Raw genomic sequence first — 27,601 nt, forward strand, 5'->3', positions numbered from 1 at the left:
ATATTAATCAGTTGTGGATTTTCTCACTTGGCCTGTTTTACCCTTCACTATTGGACTGCACAGACTTTTTTTTAATGTTATATGTTTATGTGGACTTATTTATTTTAGTTCATTCACCTTTATCACTTAGCGCGACTTGTCTTATATTTATAGGTTGTGTAACAGTCTTCAGATCCGCTTGTCAGTTTTCAGGCGGATCTGAATGGATGCCCCACGCATCTTTATGGGGCATTGAATGCCAGCGGAAACATGTCCGCTGACATCCGATCCGGTCCGTCAAATGTGGACTGATGGATACCCTATTTTCCATCCTTTCAGCGGATCGGATAGGATGGGAACGTACAGGTGGGTCCATTCTCATCCGATTCCTCCATAGAGAACAGCGGGGACCTGACAGCTCTGTCTCCGCACACAGAGCGGAGACAGAGCTGCCATCCACATGCTCAGCGGGGGATCAGCAGATCGATCCCCCGCTGAGATAAACGAAGTCCGCCGACGGACTCCCACGTGTAAAAGGGGCCTTACCCATGTGGTATCACCATACCCAGGAGGAGTAGCAGAATGTGTTTTGGGGTGTATTTGCAAGTATGCATATGCGGTGTGCGAGAAATGACTGTGTGTGTATATATATATATATACACACACACACACCCCCACACACACACACACAGTGCCTTGCAAAAGTATTCGCCCCCTTGAACTTTGCGACCTTTTGCCACATTTCAGGCTTCAAACATAAAGATATAAAACTGTAATTTTTTGTGAAGAACCAACAAAAAGTGGAACGAAATTTATTGGATATTTCAAACTTTGTTAACAAATAAACTGAAAAATTGGGCATGCAAAATTATTCAGCCCCTTTACTTTCAGTGCAGCAAACTCTCTCCAGAAGTTCAGTGAGGATCTCTGAACGATCCAATGTTGACCTAAATGACTAATGATGATAAATAGAATCCACCTGTGTGTAATCAAGTCTCCGTATAAATGCACCTGCACTGTGATAGTCTCAGAGGTCCGTTTAAAGCGCAGAGAGCATCATGAAGAACAAGGAACACACCAGGCAGGTCCGAGATACTGTTGTGGAGAAGTTTAAAGCCGGATTCGGATACAAAAACATTTCCTTAGCTTTACACATCCCAAGGAGCACTGTGCAAGCGATAATATTGAAATGGAAGGAGTATCAGACCACTGCAAATCTACGAAGACCTGGCCGTCCCTCTAAACTTTCAGCTCATACAAGGAGAAGACTGATCAGAGATGCAGCCAAGAGGCCCATGATCACTCTGGATGAACTGCAGAGATCTACAGCTGAGGTGGGAGACTCTGTCCATAGGACAACAATCAGTCGTATACTGCACAAATCTGGCCTTTATGGAAGAGTGGCAAGAAGAAAGCCATTTCTTAAAGATATCCATAAAAATGGATTTTTGTAAAATCTTACCGTAAAATCCTTTTCTCTTAAGCTCATTGACAGACGTAGTCCTCGTTGATTAACAACAACTCGGGTTATACTGCCCTCTACAGGAGTAGGACTAGACAGGAAAGAAAACGTTCTGGCCACACCCTAGGGGCAGTCCCAGAGGGTATATCCTCTCACTTCCTGCTACAGCAAATCAGTTATGTCACAAAGCAGTGTTTAGAGAATTTAACCCAACCCAACTCAAAAACAGAGGGGCGGGTACTACGTCTGTCAATGAGCTTAAGAGAAAAGGATTTTACGGTAAGATTTTACAAAAATCCATTTTTCTCTGTCGCTCATTGACAGACGTAGTCCTCGTTGATTAATAACAACTCGGGACGTCCCAAAGCAGTACCACAAATGAGGGGTGGGAAAATGGAAATCAAAATCCAATCTAGAAGGCCCAACCGGTGCCAACTAGAAGTTTTAAAGGCTCATCAATCACACGATGAGACTCAACTGAAATTCCAACGGAAAAAAACCCTCGAGGTAGACCACCGGTCTCCTCAAATTGCGGCCTGCAAAACCTTGCGGCCAAATGAGGCATCCGCCGATGCCATCACATCAACTTTATAAAATTTTGTAAAGGTATGAACCGACGACCAGGTAGCTGCCTTGCACACCTGGACCACTGACGCCTGATGGCGGTAGGCCCAGGAAGTACTGAGCGCTCGAGTGGAGTGCGCCTTAACAGGGAATGGAGGATTCCGACCCCTAATCGAATAAGCCTGTACCACCGTCTGTCTGATCCATTTGGAGATAGTCGCGGCAGATGCAGGCAACCCCTTTCTGGGGCCATCCGTGATCACAAAAATGAATCCGTCTTACGGAACGATTTCGTAGCCTTCAGGTATACCCTGATTGCCCCGAACCACATCCAAGGAATGCAACGCATATTCCCGAGGATGATTGGGCTGAGGACACAAGGAAGGTAGCACAATATCTTCATTCAGATGAAAGTCTGAAACCACCTTAGGAAGAAAGGATGGCTTCGGATGAAGAACTACCTTATCCCTATGAACCACAAGATATGGGAAATGGCATGATAATGCAGCCAGTTCTGACACCCTGCGTGCAGAAGTGATAGCCACCAAGAAGGCCACCTTCTGGGATAATGTAAGCAAGGGAATCTCCCTGATATTTTAAAAGGGAGGTTTCTGCAGAACCGACAAAACCAAATTAAGATTCCAGGGCGGTAAGGGCGCGCGCACTGGCGGAGCCAAGTGCCGCATCCCCTGGATGAAATTTCGCACCAAGGAATGAGTAGCCAGCGGCTTTTGAAAGAAGATTGCTAACGCTGAAAACTTGACCCTTGATAGTGCTCAAGGATAGTTTCTGCTCAACCCGCTTTTGCAGAAAAGCCAAAATTCGAGTCACCAAATAGGTACGTGGGGGAAATCCCAACGATTCACACCACGCAATACAAGTCTTCCATGTGCGATAACAGACTTTGCTAGAAGTCGCTTTCCTTGCTTTAATTAGAGTAGGAATAACTGAAGCTGACATTAAACTGGAGCCCAGGTAAGCTGCATTAGAAGAGGGTTGTTGGTCAAGCAATCACCTTCAGCCACCTTTCTTTCTGGCGCAGATTCCAAGGGGGAAGCTTATGTCCCCTAGGACATTTCAACTCTCCGGGCCAGTGAGCATTAGGGCAGATGTGCATAAAGACTGTCTGATCAGCAGCTCAAAGACCTCACAGGTAGGTGACAGCCACCACCCGAACAGGGACCTGAACCCTGGACCCTCAGATTAAAAGTCTGATGCTCTACCGACTGAGCTATCCAGGCTCTCTGTAAAGCACGATGGAAGATCGGTCCTTGAGACTGCAGATCCTCCCTGAGAAGAAGTCTCCAAGGAGCGTCTGCGACTAGCCTGCCCAAGTCGGCGTACCCGGCTTGACGAGGCCAGCCCGGAATTACCAGGATAACTGGAGTTCCCTTCACCTCTATCCTGCGGAGAAATCTCAGCAGTAACTTGAGAGGGGGGGGGGGGGGGAAGACATACAGTAGCTGATACTTCCCCTACTGGGCGCTCAGCGCGTCTGCTGCGTCCGCTAGAGGATCGCGGGCGCGAGCCCTGTTGAGCCAACCTGCCAACAGATCCATATCCGATGTGCCCCAATGAAGGGACAGCTGGTGAAATACCTCTGGATGAAGGGACTATTCCTCTTGATCCAGAATCTGACGGCTGAAATAATCTGCCTGTCCACCCCCGCGATAAATATCGCGGAGAGAACTGGAACAACTGTTCCCCCAATAAAGAATGTTGGCCACTTCTATGGCCGCCAGGGCACTCTTGGTGCCCCTTGGTGATTGACATAAGTCATGACCATGGCATAGTCCGATTGGATCCGAACCGGACTGCCCTGGAGCTGCTCGGTCCAGTAAATCAGACAAAGTCTGATCGCTCTCAGTTCCAACACCTTTATCGGTAACCTGGAATTTATCAGAAGAAATGACTTCCCCTGGCTGAGCATCGGAGAGCGAAGCCACCAGACCAGAGCCTCCCTGGTCTGCTCGCTCAATCGGATCCGATTGTCCAGGGAATCGGGATTCCGATTCCATATGAGAAGAATCTCCTCTTTGGAGAATTCGGGTATCAGACTGGGCAAACGGTACTGCCTCTAAGGAGGAGACCATCAATCCCAGCCAGTTGACGGACAGCAACATCCGAATCATTGACTGAATCTTCTGGAGTTTCTCCGCCTGGAGAAACACTCTTGCCAAGGATGTATCCAAAATTAGGCCCAGATAGTTCAGTCTCCTGGTGGGAACCAGGGATGATCTTTGGGAAAAGCAAAGAAAACGCTGATGTCCTGCGAAGATGGGGATACAAGGATAGGCATCCTAAATGTCTATGGACGCCAGGAAATCCCCCTGATGCAGGGAGGCCACCACTGTATGGATGGACTCCATCTCTTCCAAGACCAAAATTGGACGCACCTAGCCCTTCTTCCTGGGCATTGTGAACAGGTTCAACTAGAACTCCTCCAAGGAATGGGAACTACCACTGCTTGTTGCATCAAGCTGTTCCCCGCAAAGCTTTATAAGCGACCCGGGGATGCCGAATATTGGAAGGGAAGAATCACAACAGTGGAAGTGATCGAAACTCGATCTTGTATCCCGACCATATGACCTTGCGAACCCCTTTATCCGGGATTCTGGAAAGCCCTGGATCCGGAAACCGGTGAAGACGTCCCCCCACCCTAGAGATGGGTGGGGCCCATTCTGTCAATCCAACGAGATAACAGTGGCTTTATTTAGTCTGGAAATCGGTGAGTCCACTATTGGTGGTACCGTCCATCTTTGTAATGAGGGATTCCTCAAAATGATAGCGCCTAGCAATGCGTTTGGAAATAGCAGGGGCTCATTTACGGACGACCCCATTTGGGCAAGAGAAACCCCTCACCATTTTGGTAGGCTTGCTAGTACCAAAAAAGGAATATGAGACTCAGCTACCTCTGCCGGTGTATCCTCAAGATTTAAGGTTTCCCGGCAATGACAAGCTCAGAATCCGTATCTGAAGTATCAGATGATATAGGGGTAGGCGGGGGTCGCTCTTCTTGACCCCCGTCCCTGACAGGCTACCTCCACCCGGGATACCAAAGACTCCAAAACTGCTGATAATGCATCAATTACAAGTGGGGTACTGGAGGGTCCTGCGGCCACCCCGAGGGGATCAGGTGGGGATACATGAGTGGCAGGGTTCATGTAACAAGACACTTGCCAGCAAACACAAAAAAATTAATTGCAAGAAAAAAACATTTTTTTTTTTTTTAACTTAGTCCCCCAGCGCAGTAGCGCCCCTCAGTCTACCTGCTTGGACCCCTCAGAAAGAGAAAGAGAGAGAGAGAGAGAGACCCCAAGGCTCACCTGATGCACAGAAGTTTCTTATCAAACTGCTTCCAGCACTGTCTGTTACAGACAGGAAGTCTTTGGCTTGCTTTCCCTGGGCCAAGGAGGCGGCTCCGCCCCTTTACACGCCTTCCAATTACTCCACGAGGTGTTTGGTCACCTCAAACATGGCCGCCCCCATACTGGAGACACGAGGCTACGCCAATATGGCAGCCTTGTGCGATCTGCAGGAAAATGGCGGCGGCCTGTGTAGGATAGCGGCGGCCTGCAAGCTAGCAGCGGCCTGCGGGATGTGTGCATTCGGCCTGTGCGGCCTGCGGAAGTGCCTCGGCCTGCGGGAGGTGTCCTCGGCCTGCGGGAGGCTGTGTGGCCTGTGGAAGTGACCGGCTTTCTGGAGGGATGGCGATCTGTGGCTGCAGTAACTCAGGCATAGGCATCGGCCTGTGTACACACTAGACAGGTAGGATACCTCTATACCTCAATAGTAATGCCTTTTAGTAGTCTGCCACTGACTTCAGTCACCCTTACAGTCATATAGTGAATTTAGATAGTCAGCTCCCAAACCAAGCCTCCTGGTTTCTATTCACAAAAATCACACTCAAATTGGGGGATCTGTGACCTGTTATAGGATAGAGGGGAGACCCAGAAAACCGAGTGTCCGACCATCCCAGAGAGGGGCCCGCGTCCACCAACAAACCCGACAGGGGGAGAGGGGGAACATTCTACTCACCATACCGGAACCAGGCGGGCGCCAACTCCTGACAGAACCCCTCTCCACCGGGGTGGGGGGGCTGTCGACCAATACGGACGCCGTGACTCTGTTGGTCATTGGCGTCCAGGCGAGACGTTTAACTCGCAGGGTCAGTCCCCGTCCAGTGGGCCTATGTCGCGGCCGACCCAGCGCGGAGCTATGGCCTGCACGCGCTCGTAGGCTGAACTGGGGTGACCACTGGATCTCAACATCCAGCCCGTCGCCCAGTTTCAGCGTACTTGCTTGAAGATCTCACAGGAACACTGGAGAAAAAAAGCTGTCTAAAAAAGTATTTCTAAAAAAAAAATCTTGCCAGGACCGAAGATCCTAGCAAGGAATCTAGGTCCTTACTCCTAACTAGACAGAAAAAAAATGATTTGCTGTAGCAGGAAGTGAGAGGATATACCCTCTGGGACTGCCCCTAGGGTGTGGCCAGAACGTTTTCTTTCCTGTCTAGTCCTACTCCTGTAGAGGGCAGTATAACCCGAGTTGTTATTAATCAACGAGGACTACGTCTGTCAATGAGCGACAGAGAAAAAGTGTTGTTTAAAGTTTGTCACAAGCCACCTGGGAGACTCACCACGCCTCTTACTAAATACACTGGACAGTCTACTTTCCAAAAAGGGGGTCTTTGTACTTTCCTGGCTTGTTAGTGTCTCAAGAAATGAGATAGGCCGTCAGTACATCAGGTGTGAAGAATTTTTAATGATTTGCACCATAACTTGTAGACTCTACAACCTTCACGCAGACTAAATATCATCCACTAAATTGGGTTATTTTTACCAAAGATTTGTAGCAGTATAAATATTTTAGAGATAAAATTTGGTGGCCCAAAAGAAACTGCACAAAATGGTGATATTCGATAATAAATTAATCAATCACAGTGTCACAAATTAATTAAATATATTTTATATATATATATATATATATATATATATATATATATGAGGAATTGCTTCCATAGTGCAAGCTGCAATAAAAACGTGTAAAACGCATAAAATTTGAAAAAAGTGGAATTGCGCTCAGCACTTAAAACACAACCAAAAAGTGCTTGTGTGCATAAATAAGTGAATAAATAAATATAAGTAAATAAATATATAATCCTTCATGTGAAAAAAGTCCTTAGTAAAATGAATATAAACACAGTCCTTAAAGTGCCCAGTGCAATACAGATCTCTCAGCAATGACTGAATATCACTAACTTCAAGTGAGGGACCTCCACCATAGGGGACTTTCTTCACCCAGTGCTCAGGGTAAATACTTCTTACCAAAGCTGATGGACCCCTTAATTACAGGGGGTCAAAAGCAGCGTAAATAGTCCACATATGCCTCCAAGCTATCCTTCAGGTCCCTTTATATATGGCTCGGCTCGCATAAGGAACTCCAAGTAATTCCAGGATGTTATGGGGAGAAAGATAAGGAAACTCCAATAGTGTAGTAAGTTCTAATATTAGGGTTTATTGATAAAAATTGCACTTACTCAAACATCAGAAACAAATGCCTTCATGCGGTAAAATGCAGCATGGGTTCGGTGTACGGGACGCTCCTCTGCTCCTGCGTATCACCTACCCGGAACTCCACGGTCTCACGTTCCCAAAGGTAAGTGCAATTTTTATCAATAAACCCTAATATTAGAACTTACTACACTATTGGAGTTTCCTTATCTTTCTCCCCATAACATCCTGGAATTACTTGGAGTTCCTTATGCGAGCCGAGCCATATATAAAAGGGACCTGAAGAAAAGCTTGGAGGCATATGTGGACTATTTACGCTGCTTTTGACCCCCTGTAATTAAGGGGTCCATCAGCTTTGGTAAGAAGTATTTACCCTGAGCACTGGGTGAAGAAAGTCCCCTATGGTGGAGGTCCCTCACTTGAAGTTAGAGTGATATTCAGTCATTGCTGAGAGATCTGTATTGCACTGGGCACTTTAAGGACTGTGTTTATATTCATTTTACTAAGGACTTTTTTCACATGAAGGATTATATATTTATTTACTTATATTTATTTATTCACTTATTTATGCACACAAGCACTTTTTGGTTGTGTTTTAAGTGCTGAGCGCAATTTATTCCACTTTTTTCAAAAAGTATAAATATTTTGGCCCAAATTTATGAACACAAATTAGTTCTTTGCACATATTTATAATAAAAACTAAAAGAAAAAAGTGTTTTCACTCTTTTTCCACTTATATCACAAAAAAAAAAAAAAAAAAAAACTCATTGGTGATTAAAAACCACAAAAAGAAAGCTCAATTTGTGTGAAAAAATGATAATTTTGTTTGGGTACAGGGTTGCATGACTAATTGTCATTCAAAATATGAGCGCGCTAAAACTTGAAAATTGGTCTGGGCAGGAAGGGGGTTTAAGTGCCCTGTATGGAAGTGGCTAATACGACCCTAAGGGTCTAACCCTTCTCTACTCTATTTAAGTTACTTACTAGGGGGAGAAACTCTGGGGGAATCTAGAATGGAAAAAGGATCTGGGTGTCCTAGTAGGGGACAGGCTCAGCAATGGCATACAATGCCAGGCTGCTACAAGCAAAGCCAACAGAATATTGGCATGTATTAAAAAGGGGATTTACTCCAGAGATGAAATGATAATTCTACCACTCTACAAGACTCTGGTCCGGCCGCATCTTGAGTATGCCGTCCAGTTCTGGGCACCGGTCCTCAGGAAGGATGTGCTAGAACTGGAGAGAGTCCAGAGAAGGGTAACAAAACTAAAAGAGGGACTACAGAATCTCAGCTATGGGGAAAAACTACAAGCATTTAACTTATTCTCTCTGGAGAGATGATGCTTGAGAGGGGATATATCAATGTACAAATACCGTACTGACGACCCTAGCACAGTAAAAAGGAAATAAACAAAAAACACGTGGCCATTCATATTGGAAGAGAAGCAGTTTAACTGTAAACTGCGTAGAGGGTTCTTTGCTGTCAGAGCAGTAAGGATGTGGAATTCTCTTCCACAAGCAGTGGTATCAGCAGGGAGCGTCAATAGTTTAAAAAAATGATTAGATGGGCACCTTAACAACCACAACATACAGGGGTATACAATGTTCTATTGACCCACACACACTAGGTTGAACTGGATGGACTGGTGTCTTTTTTCAAACTCACTAGCTATGTAAAAAATTACTTTACAAACACTTTGAATCCCTGAGAAAATGTGCCCACTAACTAACTAAACAATTATTATTATCCTTCACTGCTCAGAATACCTATACAAGGGGTAATATCTATACACAGGTAGGACCTGCACCTAGGAATAATGGAGGATGCCATTGCTAGTTCTGTTGCCAGATTGTCTCTGGTTTAGTCTTGAGAACTGAGGGAATATTCAGATCAGGAAAGTCAGAACTTTTTGATTTGCATGCTTGTTTAAGGTCAGCCAGGCAATCAGCATTTTCAGAAAGATAGCAATGCCAGGCTCCATCCTTTCTCAAAGCATTCTTCTATGTCAATACTAAATTCTGAAAGTGCATGAGCCCCTTTTAAAAGGAAATTCTAACTTATTTAAATTAAAAAATAGATATTTACACATAATGCAAATGCAAACTACACTGCAGCCTCCATTCTGTCCTTATACTTTGGTATTTGACACATGCATTTCAATCAGTAACTATTTCCTTTTTGCAAACTGGGAGGCCCCCCAGCGCTGTGATGTAGCTTTAAAGTTATGACGTCTCAGATCCTAAAACAGGTTTCTGCACTCCTTCACCTGACCCTATCTTTTCAGGCCATTTCCAGGTGTAAACCACTGCCAGGCTATGAATATAGAATGGTGAGCTAGAGGAAGAAAAATGAAGCCACTGTTTTCCATCACCATCACAAAGAAAGAAGCTGAAAACTTTCCTGGAGCCCTGGGATTGCTGCTCAGTGAAATGTTCTGTTTGTTCCCCTGTGCTGGCGAAAGGTAGCAGTGATTGCCTTTTTCTTTTGTCTCACGGGGTTATAAGAAGAGAGAAACTGCTGGGAAAAGCAGAGAACTATTCACATGGGAAGGAAATGACACTTATAGGCCATTCTGTACCAGCAACATACCGGTTCCTTCCAGTTGCCATGGTTAGAAGACAACGTATGACTTACTTTCGGCAGTATTAGGGAGACATACATAGCTGGCTGCAGAGAAGAGAATGTAAACTGTAATAATGTTAAAAAAAATAAAATCCACCCAAAATTAATTTCAGCCTTTAGCCCCCGTTCACATCGGCGCAATTTGACATGTCAAATCGCATGCCAAATCGCAGCCTATTGCCGACAATGACACTGTCCCAAACAGTACCATGCCAACTTTGCGGCGCCGCACCGATTTCTAAATGTAAAGTAGTTTCTGCACTACTTTTGGCGACTTCTGTGGCAATTTCAATAGACATCTGTGCATGTCTTTCAAATTGCCCCCAAACTCGCACCAACGTTCAGTGTGAGCGAGGGCTTAGTAGATATCGGAGACTTAGGCTGCCCATACACGATACAATTTTCTTACAATTTTCTTTAGATTTACCTTCAACTATGTATTACAAAGGCCTGCCTTATAGGATACAACTGAAAGTGTTGTTTAGTTTTGACCTCCTATTATATGGTTTTTGGTAGATCTAACAGAAAATTGTACAAGAAAATTGAACATGTATGGCCAGCCTTAAACCACCTGACCTTTCTTGCCAATCCTGTAGCATCTATGCAATTCAATTTGAGGTCTGCATTCCTTCAGCAGCCATTACTACTAGGGAAATACAATCCCCTTGCTGGAATTCTCATTTTTTACTATCCAGAACAAAATGTGAATACCCCAAACATAAAGTGGCATAAACATCTCACTGTTGGTGTCAGTTGAGATAGCAGAGACCAGCAGGTGAAGTAAAGTGTCAGTCCACCTACAACACACAGATGGACTGACACTTTAAAATACAAAATGACCTATGGAGCAGTTATAATCATTATATTAATTTAACAAAAGGTGGAGCTTTCCTTTAAAAGTCACTTGATGGGTCAGCTGTTTCCTGGAGATGCAGAGGAACCCAATCAGTGTCTTAGGCCAGTGGTTCCCAAAGTGGGGGTCGCGACCCCCCGGGGGGTCGCGAGATGATTTACAGAAACTTTTTTTTATTATTTTTAATGCGAGTTAATGCGAGACACGGCAGGCAAAAACATTGTTTTTTTTTTTTACTGGTCAATTTTGAGATTTTTGGATATTTGTCTTCAATAACATGTCTTCTTTCAGACTGTGGTGAAAAAAAAAAGTCCGAAATACACATTTAGGTCTTTATTTTATTACACTTTGTCTGTTTGCGTCTGTAGATTTCGCGTAAATAGGAAATAGAAACCCTTTATTATAAAAAAAATAGGTGGCTCTTAACGTTTTTCTGGCATAGCGGTGCACGGCAAATATTTAATGCATTCAATGAAAATATTCAATGGTATTCAGTGCAAAACAAAAATGAAAAATACAATTAGCCAATAAAATAAACAAATTATTGTGGCATTAATTAGCCCATAAACAATATTTATTGTAAAGCCTAAACTAATTTGTTTAAAGAAAGAGGCCGCTCACTCTAACGTTAACCAGATAAAGGTTAGCTTTTATGAAGCGCATATCCAAGTGTTTGTGCGGAGTGGAGCGCGCACTATATGACATGGATAGAGGCGCCGCTGCCATCACTCGCATTTTCCCATCAACAGTGGAAACAACTTAAAATACTTCATTTCTGGTCGGCAGCTTGTTCGTATTCTGTCTGTAAGCATTTCACAGTTATGGATGTATTTGTTTTTGTCCATAATTTGTTAATAAAATAGCCTGGCTTAGAGATTGTGTTCCTTTTTGTTTTAGCTCTGTCAGTATGTAACCAAATCGCAAATCTTACATACGAGGGGGAGGGGGAGGGGGAAGGGGAGGGGTCGCGGGTCGTCAGCAATCTAATATTGGGGGTCGCGGTCTGAAAAGTTTGGGAACCCCTGTCTTAGGCTATCACTGTCCCAACTCCTAGATATGTTTCTAGTTTTAAGAGCTGACACTCTGAATGACACCAGAGATGTGTACAGTTCTTAAAAACTAGCTCTGCCTCTCCGTGATGGACAGCAGCATCCCCAAGATCCAAATGGCAAAAAAAAAAAAAAAAAAAGTTCCCACAAAAATGTCTCCCAAAAGGGCACAGTCAGATGATGCTTGATGTACTGTATCAACTTCAAAGTATTCATTTTTAACAAATGTGCTACATAGATGGTGTTTTTTTTTTTTCTGTAAAGAGATGCAGATAGCATCTTGGTATCATGTAACGTATTAAGGTTTATGTCAGACGAGCAATTTTGCCACTAGAGACTATTCACCATCAGCAGAACTACTAAAGAGGCCGTCTGTCTGTCTCTATGGAATCACTGCCTCTAAAGGCAGATGCAGCGAGATGTTACTTTGTTGTTGGTCAGAAGGCTGCCTAAATCTTAGGCACTAGGGATGGGAGCAACACTGACAACCCAGCAGCCTCTTAGCAATCCTGCCACTAGCGATTTAGTCAGATGGCAGTGGAAGGAGAACCAGCGGCATAACTGCCCATCTGATATCAGCCTAAGAAAAGCGGTTTCATGTTATCAAATTAGAATCTTCCCGGCTCTGTCACAGGAAGGTCAATATGCTCCAAAGACACACTGTGGTAATATCATCAAAGACAGCTTAAAGCAGATCTTCACTCAAAAGGGAAAAAAGTACCGCTTATCCCCTTCCTTCCTCCTGGATAAAGTTAGAATTTTTTTTTGAGAGAGATAGAGATTAGAGATAGAGAGAAAACCTATTTGTGACAACCCAAACCCTCTCAATTATAATTATGTTAACTTGTCACCCCCCCAAGCCTCCTGGGACACATTACACATCCCAGAAGTCTGTAGGGCCAGTCACATGGCGCTGCTGTGCACAGAAGAATAAGAAGTGGGTTTGGGCTTTCTTTTTTTTTTTTTCGGGACAGGTTTGCTTTGAAATCGGTAGATCATAGAGCAAAAAAACATTAAAATAAAATACACCATGAAAAAAATTTAAGACATTTTCCTTACCTGCAGTCTTTTAGCCATATAGCAATCTTCTCATTGGGAATATTTCCTGTAAAAATAAAGAAAGGCGTGCGTTTGTAAAGAGGAAAGCTGTACATCTATTCATCACTCTAAAAGGTGTTCCAGTTACAGGCAGCCCCAGGGTTACAAACAAGATAGATTCTGTAGATTTGATTTGTTCTTAAAGCGGAGTTCCACCCAAAAGTGGAACTTCCGCTCATTTGCTACACACCCCCCCCCCACCTTTGATGCCATATTTGGCACCTTTCGTGGGGGGGGGGGGGGGGGGGGGCTTAACGGGTACCTGTTTTTGACAGGTACCCTTCCCCACTTCAGGGAAACGACGCGGTCCCCTGAAGTTTGGCCCCGCTCCTCCTCCCCCGCCGCCGAGCCAATCCGAATGCGTGCTTCGCGGAGAAGGGACCCGCCCGCGAAGCTGCAAGGCGGGTTCCCTTAGCGGCAATAGCGGTGGCAGCACCCGATAGCCGATGTAAACATCGGCTGTGGTGCCATCATCACTGGACTCCAGGACAGGTAAGTGTCCTAATATACAGTATGTGTAGCTGCTGACTTAATTTTTGGAGAGGGTGGCTGGAACACTGCTCTAAGTTGAATCTGTATGTAAGTTGGAACAGGTACATTTTTAAAGTGTTAATATTTTTACTTTTTTTGGGTAGCATAGGGAAGGGTTAACCCTCCTGTAATGATTGTTTTGCTGTCTGTGCCCCTTTTCATAAGATTTCACCTCCCTTTCTGTACCTGTGACAATTGGATTTTGGGTTGTTGGATTGGTGATAAAGCTTCAGTGGAGACACCTTTTTCCTCATAACTCTTACAGGAGTAAATTTCCCTTCCTAGGGGTAGATTTCCTCTCACTTCCTGTTGTCTCCCTCCATTTGCAAGTACGAGTCATATGTAAAATCGGATGTACATGACCTGGGGACTGCCTGTATACAGGAAGTAATAACCATGCTTTGCCCATTTTCACTATAGAAAAGGTTCCTACTTCTCACGACATGGATCAGCAGAACTTGCTGTATGTATGTATGTATGTATGTATGTAAGCCAGGTCTTTGCAGTATAGTGTACTATTAAGTATAGAAGTAACTTCACAAAAGTTATTACAAAGATTATTGCTTCTTTAATCTTATTATGCGCCCCCTCTTTGTGGAGGTTATAGATGCAAGAAAACAAACACAGACATTATTATTTTGGAGATAAAACAGGTCCCATTTTCTAAGGCATGTGATACATACTAGCACTTTATGCCATTGTCTTACAGTTTTTTTTTTTTTTTTTATTCTGCAGCAGTTTACTACCTCTTTAAAGTGGTTGTATATCCCCTCATATACCCAGTGATGGTTATAGCTTCAGGTGTTACACAGATTAAAACAAATCCTCCTACATATATTTTGCTTGTTTATCTGTAGTTTTCTCTTCCCTACATCTCTTCAAAAGTGCAGATTTGTGATAAAAATCCTTCTGCATCTGTAAGGAGCAGAGAGGAGGGGGTGGAGAGCTGCAGTTACAGTATGTGAGAGCAGATTGGAAAAAAGGGACACACCCCCCTCCACACACTGCACAGGAATAAAAGGATACAGCTGTGAATAGACAAGCTGTGTGCTGAGCTCTCCTGAACCATCACAAATGTATCATGTGTCGGGAAAACTGCTTAGAAGTGATACATGCTGATAACAGAGGAACAAAGCACCAGAGAGAAAGGACACTTAGAGCTTTGGAGATAGACAAGTAAACACTACAGATATAGGTTTTTTGTTCAGATTTCATGACTGAGGTTTACAACCACTTAAAGCTGGCCATACATTATACAATTCTACTGTACAATTTTCCTTTAGATTTACTAAAAACAATAAAATATATGAGGTCAAACCTAAACCCTTTTAATTTGTATGCCATCAGGCAGGCCCTTGTACTATATAGCTGAAGGTAAATCTAAAGGAAATTTAATTAAAACATTTTATTTTGTATGGCCAGCCTAAGTATTGGTGCTGGATGGAAGGTTTATGAATTTTACTTTAAACATGTCTGCATTTGCTCCTCTTCATCACATGTGGGGTGGGGAGATTAGTAGTTTACAGACACAAGATAAGATGGTTTAGCTGTTTTTTCACCTCACAGGAAGTGACAAAGATGCATTTCTAGCAAGATTACCAAGTAATTTAACTTTACTTTCTGAAAATGTTCTTCGATGCGATAGTTCCATTTGTTTTCTTTTTTATACTAAGAACTGATTCACTGAAATGTATTCATTTTTTGCTGTGGGGTTTACGTGCACGTTAAAGCAACATCTCTTGACCAGCAGTAAATGTATGCCCTCTAGGTTGAGTCTATGTTGTGTCTACTAAGGAAAGCAGAAACCAAGTAATCTGAGACAGAGATAGAATAGAAGTTTATGAGATAAAATGCTAAATGTGCAAAACACATCTATGCAATATGCACGTGTGTGAATGAAATGGATCAGAAAATGATCAGGAAATATAAGAACACAATACAGCTGAATGAAGTGACCAAAATTATCATTGGGGCACTAGAGTGCGGGACTCGTCTAACCCGTCCACAAACTCAATCTTTCAGGCCCTGTTCACACCTGAACGCTTTCCAAAATGCCCAACAAGCAAAATCCAATTCATTTCAATGGCCCTTTACCATATGAGCGTTTTGTCGCCTGAAGCAAATCACCTGAAGCTCAAAAAAGTACATGAGCTTTTTTGGGCGATTACAAGCGGTTTTGGTTAGATGTCAATGCCTGCCTCCACACACCTGCAAAAAACGCCTAAAAAATACACCAAAAAAAAAAAAAACCCGCCTGAAAACGATATGCTCAGATGTGAACGGAGCCTCAACACAACTTAGAAAACCATTCAATGACAAAGTGAAAGATTAGATTACATTCTGACTTCAGTCAGTCATTTATTTCACTGTACTGACAAGTTCACAATACTGCAAGCACTAGGAGTGCGCCACAAATTAAACGCTCTGTATGATGCTAAAAGCACCTCAAAAAAGGGGAATAAAAAAGGATTAGTGTTTGCTACAAGGCAAGCACTGGATAACCAATATAAAAATGACAGCCCTGAGACTGGAGATTTATCCAATTTTCTGTGCTGCAACTTTACCTAATTGTGCAATTCAAGTCACTCATACAAGAGGATTAGAGATAATTATGTACTACCCCTTTGATGTTACATTACATATATGACCTCATGCTCCTGGTCACAGACCTAGTTCACAATTACATCGGAAAAACCAATTGTTTCTATAGTCGTTAAACGTCTCAATGTCCTATTCCTATACACACAGGTACTGTATTTTCTGGCGTATAAGACTACTTTTGAACCTCAAAAAAATCCCCCAAAAATGGGGGGTCGTCTTATACACCGAGTATAATATCTCCAAGGTAATCTAATTATAAGTATTACCGGTAGATGTAATCTCTCAAGACACTGGCTGTGTGGGAATCCTGTACCGGTATACCGTATGTACCGTAGCTTCGGCTACATACAGTATACCGCGCTGAGCCAATCAGGGAGAGCGATGTATTCTATTATTGAATGCAAAGCCTGTTCGGATTGGCGGAGTAACATCAGCCCGCCTCACTGACTCTGCCAATCCGAGCAGGCTTTGCATTCAATAATAGAATATATCGCTCACTGTGATTGGCTAACCGAAGGTACATACGGTATACTGGTACAGGATACCCACACAGCCAGCGTCTTGAGATTACATCTACTGGTAATACGTATACTTAGGGTACCTTGGAGCTATGAGAGAATACATGTATTACATTACTTGGTGTACCTTGGAGATCTATGAGAAATCTGATGTTTTTCAATGGTGTTGGAAAGATGAATGCGGCCAAGTACAGGGATATCCTGGACAAAAACCTTCTCCAGAGTGCTCTGGACCTCACACTGGGCCGAAGGTTTACCTTCCAACAAGACAATGACCCTAAGCACACAGCTAAAATAACGAAGGAGTGGCTTCACAACAACTCCGTGACTGTTCTTGAATGGCCCAGCCAGAGCCCTGACTTAAACCCAATTGAGAATCTCTGGAGAGACCTAAAAATGGCTGTCCACCAACGTTTACCATCCAACCTGACAGAACTGGAGAGGATCTGCAAGGAGGAATGGCAGAGGATCCCCAAATCCAGGTGTGAAAGACTTGTTGCATCTTTCCCAAAAAGACTCCTGGCTGTATTAGATCAAAAGGGAGCTTCTACTAAATACTGAGCAAAGGGTCTGAATACTTAGGACCATGTGATATTTCAGTTTTTCTTTTTTAATAAATCTGCAACAATGTCAACAATTCTGTGTTTTTCTGTCAGTATGGGGTGCTATGTGTACATTCATGAGGAAGAAGAATGAACTTAAATGATTTTAGCAAATGGCTGCAATATAACAAAGAGTGAAAAATTTAAGGGGGTCTGAATACTTTCCGTACCCACTGTATATGAAGGGTTATCATTGGAAAACACAGGGAACGACTGTCATGCAACTTTGATGTCCAAGGATGACAAGTTGCACAAGTGTGAATGGAGCCTTAGTTGGCCCCTCTTCAAGTATGAGAGCTAATGTACAGGGGATAACAAAAAGGTAGATTACAAGAAAGATTCATATGCAGGGCTTTTTTTCAGCAGGAACGCGGGGGAACGCAGTTCCAGCACCTTCAGTACTGACTGGTACTGTATGTAATGGCAAGGGGTGCTGGAGGGTCTTTTGTTACTGGCTGCTGAGCGATCTATTGTTGCTGGAGGGGATCTATTTTTGCATGGTTGTTTATTGTTTCTGGAGAGGTCAATTGTTGCTGGTTTGCTGGAAGGGGGGCTTATGATGCCGGGGAGACAATTGTTGCTGGATAGGACCTGCTGTTGAGGAAGGGGTCTATTGATGTTGGCTGCTAGGAGATCTGTGGTTGCTGGGGAGGGTCTATTGCTGGTGGTTGCAGGGGATCCATTTTACTGTTTTTCTTGCTATTACCAAATGCCATATAAAATTACTTAGAACCACAAAATGATACCTGGCTCTGTATTCTCTAAAGGGGGCGGCACTGAGAGGTTGAGGGTTTGAATCATGAAACGGTGCTTGGGGGTGGGTAGGGGCAGAGACTAGAATTGACCCAGAAAGGGGGAGTTCCTGCACCTATTCTCTGAGAAGAAAAGCCCTGCATATATGAGCTCAGTTTTGAGCGACTGTATACTTGGCTGATGAGGAAGGGGGGGGGTGAACAGCATATATGCGCAATGTGTGAGGACTGCAAATATGGCTGGTTCCCAGTTCAAATCCCAGTCAGGGAACTATTTGCATGGAGTTTACATGTGCTCCCAATGCTTGTGTGGGTTTCCTCTGGGTATTCTAGTTACTGCCTGCACTCCAAAGACATACTGGTAAGTTTACTGGCTCCGGTTTAAAAATTAACCATGTATGTATGTATGTATGTATGTATGGATGGATGGATGGATGGATGGTAGGAGCTTCAATTGTAAGCTCCTTGGAGGACAGGGACTGATATGAATGTACAATATTCAGGTATATATGCTGGGTGAGGAACTGCAGATGTAAGATAAAACCACATAATTGCCATCAACTAGTTATTTTTTAAATGAGCCATCTCCTAGATTTTGTAAAGACTTATTCAGGCCAGGGCTGCAGATTATACTAAATAAAGAATATCGCAATTCCCTGAAGATTACACATCATTTGCAGCCTACTAAACCAGCTAAAATAGAAATTTAACAAAGAATTCTGACCAACTTATACAATCAAATGCAAAAGAATGCATGAATCTAACATATAAAGTGCTTCATATAAAAACATACAATGTTTGGTATGTAAGTGACTACAAAACCAAATAAAGTGCAAAGTGAAAAATGTGCAAACAAGCAACCTCTATATAAACACAATAAAGGAGCAAAAATTGTATATAACAAAGGGTAAACGTCCTCAATAACGTGAATAATGTGTTCAAATAAGGTATAGAACCCATATCCAAAAAGGGGCATCCTGTGTTCACAATGGAAGATTGCCAAAAGGTGCGACCACAGGGGAGAGTCAGGAGTGCTTACCAGAGTTAGAGGACTCTGGTAAAAAAAAAAAAAAAAAACACATCAATTGTATTTGGGTACAGCGTCACAGGACCACGCATTTGTCAGTTAAAGTAACGCAGTGCCCAATCTCAAAAAATGGCCTGGTCATTAAGGGGGCACCTTCCGGGGCTGAAGTGGTTAATCATCCGGAGATCATTGTGTCATCAGGGTTTTATTTCCTTTTGCTTGTATGACTCTTTGCCGCTGTCATTAACTCTGTTAAGCGCTCCTGACTCTCCCCTGTGGTAATAGTCGCACCTTTTGGCAATCTTCCATTCTGAACACAGGATTCTATTCTATGGTTTTGCACAGTCACTTACATACCAAACATTGTATGTGTAGCACTGCCCCCCTGGGAGCAGTCTGTAAAATATTCCTCACTTTACACTTGGCTCAGTCAATGAACAGTCCAGGGGATTTGGTTTTTTTGTGTTTTTATTTTATAGTGGGATGGAAGAAAGGATGAGTGGGATACTCCTAGTAACTATGCACAACTATCTGCAGAGGATGCGGCAAGGCCGATGCTTCACTTTGCCACTGAGGTGAAGGTTTTAAAATGCTGAACAATACTTTAAAGCGGAGTTCCGGGCACAAAATCGACCTAATCGATTTTGTGGCCATCCGCTTGCTCTTCTTCAGCTGAAACAGAAATGGGTAGTTAGGTTTTTTTTTTTTTTACTTACCTTGTAATTGAAGAAAGAAAATACTCACCTCTCTTCCACTTCCTCCCTCAGCCGCACGGCCCGCGCCGTCTCTTCCACTTTGCAATGATTCCTGGGAGCTGAACGTCATCGCTCCCAGGAATCAATGCGACGGCACCGGCCCCGTCCGTCACTTCCGGTGCGACGCCGCATTCCTTGCTAAACAGCTTCTGGGCATGCCCAGTAGCTGTGGAGGAATGCGGCGCCGCACCGGAAGTGACGAGCGGGGGCCAGTGAAGGCGCATTCTGGGAGAAGAAGACGCAGAAGAGGACCGCGCCGGCTTCAGCTGCCCACAACAGAGATGGCAACGCTGGAGAAGAAATTTTAGTGAGTATTTCTTCTTGCAGGTAAGTGCGAACCGGGACAGATCAGAGGCTAGCCATTGTGGAATGTACTAGCCCTGACTGTCCCGGGGGTATGCTCATTGAAAAAATGTTTTTGTGCCCGGAATTCCGCTTTAAGCTTCTCTTCAGGGTCTATACTGGCACCCCCTTTCTGACCCACTGTGTGTGCTGGCTTCTCCCTGGAGTAGTCCCCTTTCTGGGCAAACCCCTGGCAAGTTCCCTGTTACTCACAGACACTGTTTTTAACAGGAACCTCTGCCACTGCTCCACCATCAGCTTCCACAGCACCTTGCAGCTCAAACCCACACTCCTGGTCCACTAGGCCAACTGCCTGTGACCACTTCCTCTCTGACAGGCGAGACAGCCGTCACCCTCCTCCTGGGACTCTGCTTCCCGCCAAATACCGCCCTGTCACATGTGTCCTTGGCTTTTATGATCAATCCCAGGATGCACTGTGGTTGTGCCCTCCCACTGGGACTGTCACAAAAGCCTATGTGTCACTGGCTGCGTTTCCTCCACCCTCCAACAGGCTCCCTTACTGGATACAGTGGGGACACTCCCTCAGACCAAGTTAATCACACATTGACACATGCAACAAGCAAAACTAGAAATCCTGCTCCCTGATAAGCAGAAGAACAACACTCAAATGCCTTTACCTAGCACCTGACTAGGAGGGTGCTACATATGTTTATATGTAGCACTGTATATGTCAAATTAATCCATGCATTCTTTTGCATAGGTTTGTAGCGCTGCACTTTTCTCTTTTCTTGCATTGGACAATATTGTTATATTGTAGTGCCAGCAGCTGTTCTCCATGACCGTAGTGCAGTCATTTTTTACATAAGTCTAACTTCTACAATCCCAGATCTGTGAAACGTGCAGGCACATAGATCAGTAAAATTATCAGTATATCAGTAAAATCAGTCATTATTTACATACTACTATATTCTGCATTTCTTCACGGATATTGGGTCCAGGTGTCAATTATCAGGGGAGAAGGTCTGCCCTGTACCCAGTCTTTGACAACAATTAAAATGATAGCTTGGATACAGAAAGGAAAAAATAAGACAGTTGATGTGGTGATTTGGAAAAATGCACATAAAGGATGAGCACTCATTGCATAGTCCATTTATCTCCTGCATGATTTAAAAGTATTGATACGGTATTATACATCGCGGTTTTATAGATTTGCCCAAACCAAATTAAGGCAAGATTCACATCTATGCAGGTTGTGCTTGATGAGTTTTTTTGGCACGTTTTTTTTTTTTTTTTGCTAAATAGGAAAGTATAACAGTTCCGTTCACATAGTGCAAGTTTGATGCGTCTTTACACTCTGGCACTAAAGTGGCATCAAAGTAGTGCAGGACCCAAAGTTTACAAGTCACATGTTAGGGCTAGGGATAGGAGCAAGGGCCAGGGTTGGAGTTAGGGCTACCGGTAATCAATTTTATGATATGTATCTTTATTTTGCATTATAAATTCATTTGAGATTGCTTATAAATCATTTCCGTATATGTTATTAGCGATTGCTTGGCATTTGGATTGTTTATTTCCAGGTACGCATCCTCCTGCTGGCGTCCAGTTGCCGGGTAACCGCTGGGTAAATTAGTGTGCGAGACTTACTCTGCTCCTGACGCCACTGACGAAACGCGAAGAGCTTCACCACGTCACTTCATCATTGGAACACACTGTGCTCCGGCAGTCGGGATACCGGAGCAACGCTATCGTTTACTGCCTTTCCTGCTGTTACTTCTCTACATCAATGAGTATCCACCATTTACACCAACTTTAGATAGGAACTACCTTATAACAAGCGTAGGCTGAGAGTCTATCTGTGCTGGTCGGTACCTGAGTGGTTGGAGGAGTCCAACTCTATTTTGCTGGCTATATACCTGTGACCCCCGCAGGGGTACCTCCATTTGGTGAGTGCGGTCCAATTGGGGGAGCACGATTGCACCTGCTTGCCATGAGTGATTTCTACACAATCATAATTACAAACTATTTTTTTGCACTTTGCAGGATTACTGGGACTACTGGATGAAAAATTTGTGACGCTGTACCCTAATACAATTGATGTCCTTTATTTCCCACAAATAGAGCTTTCTTTTGGTGGTATTTAATCACCTCTGCGATTTTTAGATTTTGCGCTATAAAACAAAAAAAAAGCGTGACAATTTTGAAAAAAAAAAAAAAAAAAAAAAATGCCATATTATTTACTTTCTGCTATAAAGCATTCCCAATAAAAAAAAATTTAAAAAATGTAATTTTTTTTTTTATCAGTTTAGGCCAATTTGTATTCTGCTACATATTTTTGGTAAAAAAAAAAAAAAATTCCAAAAAGCGTATTTTAATTGGTTTGCGCAAAAGTTATAGCGTTTACAAACTACAAGATAGATTTTTGGACTTATTTATTTATTTTTTATTAGTAATGGCAGCGATTACCGATTTTTAGTGGGACTGCGACATTACGGCGGACAGATCGGACCCCTAACTGACATGTTTGACACTTTTTGGGGACAAGTGACATTAATACAGTAATCAGTGCTAAATATTATATACTGTTACTGTATAAATGACACTGGCAGGGAAGGGGTTAATATTGGGGGTGATCAAAGGGGTTAAATGTATGCCTAAAGTGCTTGCTCACTGTGTGGGGGGAATGGTTCTGTGACAGGCACAGAAAGATTGCAGTGTCGGCTTGGCTAAAACTGCTGATCTATCCCTGCATGACAGAAGATCCGCCTGCTTTGTTTACATAAGCAGGCGGGTCTTCAGTCAGTTTCCCCAACGATCGTGGGAGGGCAGCGGCAATCACCGCCGCTCCTCCCACAGCCTGCCTCCCACTGTGTCTAAACAGAGCGGGAGCGCCGCCGAAACCTCGTGCACGAAATCATGTAGTACTACGTGATTTTGGGCAGCTGAGCCGCCCTGCCGCAGTAATACTACGGCGGGCGGTCGGTCGGCAAGAGGTTAACCCTAGTAACTTTGGACGCAAAGGTTCCTGCACTACTTTGATGAGAATTTGATGCCAATTGAGTGCCAGATAGTGTAAAGTTGCATCAAAGCCACACTACAGTCATATTTTCCTATTAGCAAGAAAAAAAAAAAAATGCACCAAAAACTCAGTTTAATTTTTTGTGCGGGTCCTTTGAAGCCTTTTACACGCAAAATGCAGCCTGCTGCAGAAAAAAGTCCCCGACCCTTTCCAAAAACAAAACGGCTGGGAAAACACATAGCTCTGAACGTTTGCAAAGGAAAATCATGTTAAAATGGGCTGTAGTGCATATCTGCAAAACACAAAATGCACTAAATGCATAGGTGTGAACCAGGCAGACCACCTTTGACATCAAAAGTACAGCTTTTAAGGTGCGTGGACACCGTCAGTAAAACTTACGATCCAATACAGCTAGCATACACGATAATGCATGGAAAAAATGCCTGCATCTCACAATCCAATATTGTAAGATCGGAAGCCTTGCAGTAGGTTGGTCTCACACACACACACACACACACACACACACACACACACACACACACACACACACACACACACACCCCCAGTGCGCAGTCTATTACTAGGCCCCAGTCTTACAATTTGTCAACACTTCCCCTGCATAGGCATACAAACAGGAGGAGCACAAGTTCTAGGGTGGCCACCATGTTTCTGCACAGAGATACTTTTACTTAGGCCCTGTTCACATTTAAGCAACACTCCCACATTGCGTTACATTGTGTTTTCTGCACTTTTTGTGTACAAAATTCTGGCACTGAACCAAGGGGCTTTTGCAGCATTCATTTTTTATGCGTTTTACATGTGCCTGTTACCCGTGTTTTGGGGGCCATTCCGAACACAGCAAGCATGTCACGCATTTTAATGCATTTGCAAGAAACATAAGAAACATGCACTTCTGGTCATGTTTCTACTATGCTTAGAGTTGTGAACGGGGCCGTGTTGTCAACACAGAACAGGAACTTTGCTTGGACTAGCAGGAACAACAGATAATAGAATAATGGAATAGAAATAAAGCCTACAGGAACATGGGAAGGAAGTCCTTGTCCTAATTTGAAGAGAAAGTGCCGTTTAACATAACATTTGTTTGCACCGATACATTCTCTTGACAACAATCTTTCAATCTTTTTGCAGAGAAAATGAATTTCCAACAAGCTGGAAAAATCATATTGACTGACATTTCCTATATTGTCTGATAAATGTTATTGATCAATGATCACATTCAACCAACAATGCTACATCATCATTTCCTTCAAAACAATATTCAAAGGTCGTAATTTCTACATAAAAGGTGAGAAAGTAGTGGGCACCTTCACACAAGGTTCTGATGGGAAAAATGTTTGAATCCTGGGTGAAAGTTGTGTGAAAACATTTAGCTCCGATTCACACTGCAACTTGCTGTTACCTGCGACTAGGGATGCACCAATACCATTTTATTTTTCTTGTCAAGACCAAGTAACAATACTTTTCCCCAAGTACTCGCCGATACCAATTACTGATATCTATTTTTAGTGTCATGTGACATTAATAAATCAGCTAATATATTAATTTAATACTAAATACATTTTATGTGGTTCTGTTTAATTATTATAGTGGGGGGGGGGGGGGTTATTCAAAGAGCTTTATATTTTCGCTGGGACCAGCAAAGGCGGGAGGAGTAGTAATTGGTTGTGTCATATGACTAGTCTGTCTGCAAGCTGGTTGATATTGCAGTTTAGTAAAAGTTGTCACACTGTGAATAAGGTGGCTGCAAAACTTATAAAAAGTGCAGTGGTTTTGCACAGGGCAGCCCTGATCCCCTTCTTCTTGGGTCTTCCACTGGCATTCCTGGCCCCTCCCTCCTGTCAAGTGCCCCCAGAGCAAGCAGCTTGCTATGGGGGCACCCAAGCAGGGTCACCCTCGAGCCACTGCTCTGCGTGTCCATTCACACAAGAGTCACAGCTCAGCTCCACCCCCTCTCTCATCATTCGCTCACTGGCTGTGATTGACAATGGCTCCCGCTGCTATCTCAGTCGATGAGGAGGGAGAGTCCCTGGAGAGCTGAGACTCTCGTGCATGTCGCAGGATCACAATGGGCCTCAAATAGGTATTTTTTTTTTGGGGGGGGGGGGGGGGGGGTAGGTTTTTTACTTTGATTAATAGAAGGCCTTTAGAAACACTTTAATAGCAATGGTTACAGTCTGTGGACTTGACAGTATCCGTTTTAGTATCAGAGCATTTGAAGGAGTATAACACTACCTGTGGCACAGATAGTCACATGACATATCAAAACACGTTCATTTCAATGGGTACCATCCTAACTGCTGCAACACAAGTCACAGCAACAGAAAAAGAGAATAGTTCCTGCACTACTTTTCAGCATCTTCCTTGAGTGCCATAGACTGCAGTTTTAAAATTACAAAAGCTGCAACTTCAGAGGGTTTTGTAAATTTAATAAAATGTGTCACAATCTGTATTGGTATGATAGACCAAAGTCGCAAAATGTCAAAATTGCAAGCAAGTCAAAGTCACACAAAACAGTGTGAGCTGAACTATATACGCCCTTGTAAGTGACAGTTTGCAGTTAATCATGAGCAACGGCCCCAAACACACAGATGATCTGGGGAGACTACGGTTACGACAGAGCCTCCCTGTTTATTTGCACTTATAATCTTTTTCTATATTTACATTTGTGGCACTGAGCACTGCCAGGTAGTTCTGTGTATGATTTTAAAAACAGATCACATAACACAAAAGGGAAAAAAACAAATGCACCACACACACACACACCAAACTTTAAAGTGCCTCAATACCCTAGACACATTGTTGTATGACGTCGGCTGCTTTTCTTCTTGCCAAGCTGAACTCGACCACAAAGCAGTGCTGTTTGCATACACAAATCACATGAATGTTATCGTAGCGGGACATTTGTAAACTCTGGTCTCATATTCAGTGGGGAATTTGGTTACACTCAGAGACATGAGTGTCTGCATAAGAACTACTTAGTAAACCTCTATGCTTTAAGTGCGACTTTTCACTTAAAGATGCAGGAAAGAAAAAAGTACTGGGCACCCAACCAGACAAACCAGAAAAGCTAGAATTTTTCAAAGCAGCCGACACAAAAAAATTTGTATAATGAGACCAAATTCCTGCTTTCATGTGCGCTTAATTGATGAGAATTGAATGGCATAATTAACTCTAGAATGATTCTAAGCCTTCACAGCGTCTTACAGGGGTCGTACAGTGTAAATTGCCTGTGAAATTGCCACCCTTGGAATAGCTGCCACCACACACAGCAACCCATTAAGGTGAACAGGAAGAGGCAACTGCATGTAGTCACACACCAGGGGTTGTGTGAAGTACCCGCATATGACTGACATACGCTGCAAATGCACACTATCTGCGTTCAGAGCATGCATCAGCCCCAACACAGCCGCATGCATGAAGCCCCAATTGCTAAGTATACTACAAACTTTTTAGCTGTGCTCCTCTGAGATAATGTCATTGTTTATCTTGCAGATGCAGTTTCTACCAATTGATATTGCTGTATGCCATGGCAATCAGATCATTCATATTTGATGTTTACCTTCTTATAGGACAGGAGTCCCAAACTTGCTAAATAAAAGGGCCAGTTTACGGTCTTTTAAACTTTAGGGTCAAATTAGGGCAAGTGGCAGGAATTGCGCCCCATCCTTGGTGGCAAGAATTGCGCCCCATCCTTGGTGGCAAGAATTGCGCCCCATCCTTGGTGGCAAGAAGGATTTACGGTCTTTTAAACTTTAGGGTCAAATTAGGGCAAGTGGCAGGAATTGCGCCCCATCCTTGGTGGCAGGAATTACGCCCCATCCTTGGTGGCAGGAATTACGCCCCATCTTTGGTGTCAAGTGGCAGGAATTGCGCCCCATCTTTAGTGTCAAGTGGCAGGAATTGCGCCCCATCTTTGGTGTCAAGTGGCAGGAATTGCGCCCCATCCTTGGTGTCAAGTGGCAAGAAATGCGCCCCATCCTTGGTGGCAAGAATTGCGCCCCATCCTTGGTGGCAAGTGGCAGGAATTGCGCCCCATCCTTGGTGTCAAGTGGCAGGAATTGCGCCCCATTCTTGGTGTCAAGTGGCAGGAATTGCGCCCCATCTTTGGTGTCAAGTGGCAGGAATTGCGCCCCATCTTTGGTGTCAAGTGGCAGGAATTGCGCCCCATCTTTGGTGTCAAGTGGCAGGAATTGCGCCCCATCTTTGGTGTCAAGTGGCAGGAATTGCGCCCCATCTTTGGTGTCAAGTGGCAGGAATTGCGCCCCATCTTTGGTGTCAAGTGGCAGGAATTGCGCCCCATCTTTGGTGTCAAGTGGCAGGAATTGCGCCCCATC

At 43.6% G+C, this 27,601-nt stretch overlaps 1 protein-coding gene across 2 annotated transcripts in view; it reads right to left on the minus strand.

The window, feature by feature from the left end:
* The window catches only part of ITPRID2 (ITPR interacting domain containing 2), a 198,400-nt gene that overhangs the window by 143,405 nt on the left and 27,394 nt on the right, over window positions 1-27,601 (minus strand). For both annotated transcript variants that reach the window (XM_082260381.1, XM_082260382.1), the window contains exon 2: window positions 13,103-13,148. In XM_082260381.1, the coding sequence (XP_082116507.1) occupies window positions 13,103-13,148 (46 nt within the window). The remainder of the gene's footprint in view (window positions 1-13,102; window positions 13,149-27,601) is intronic.

This window comes from Pelophylax lessonae (assembly GCF_965119305.1).
Source record: "Pelophylax lessonae genome assembly, chromosome: 6".
NCBI classification, from domain to species: Eukaryota; Metazoa; Chordata; class Amphibia; order Anura; family Ranidae; genus Pelophylax; species Pelophylax lessonae.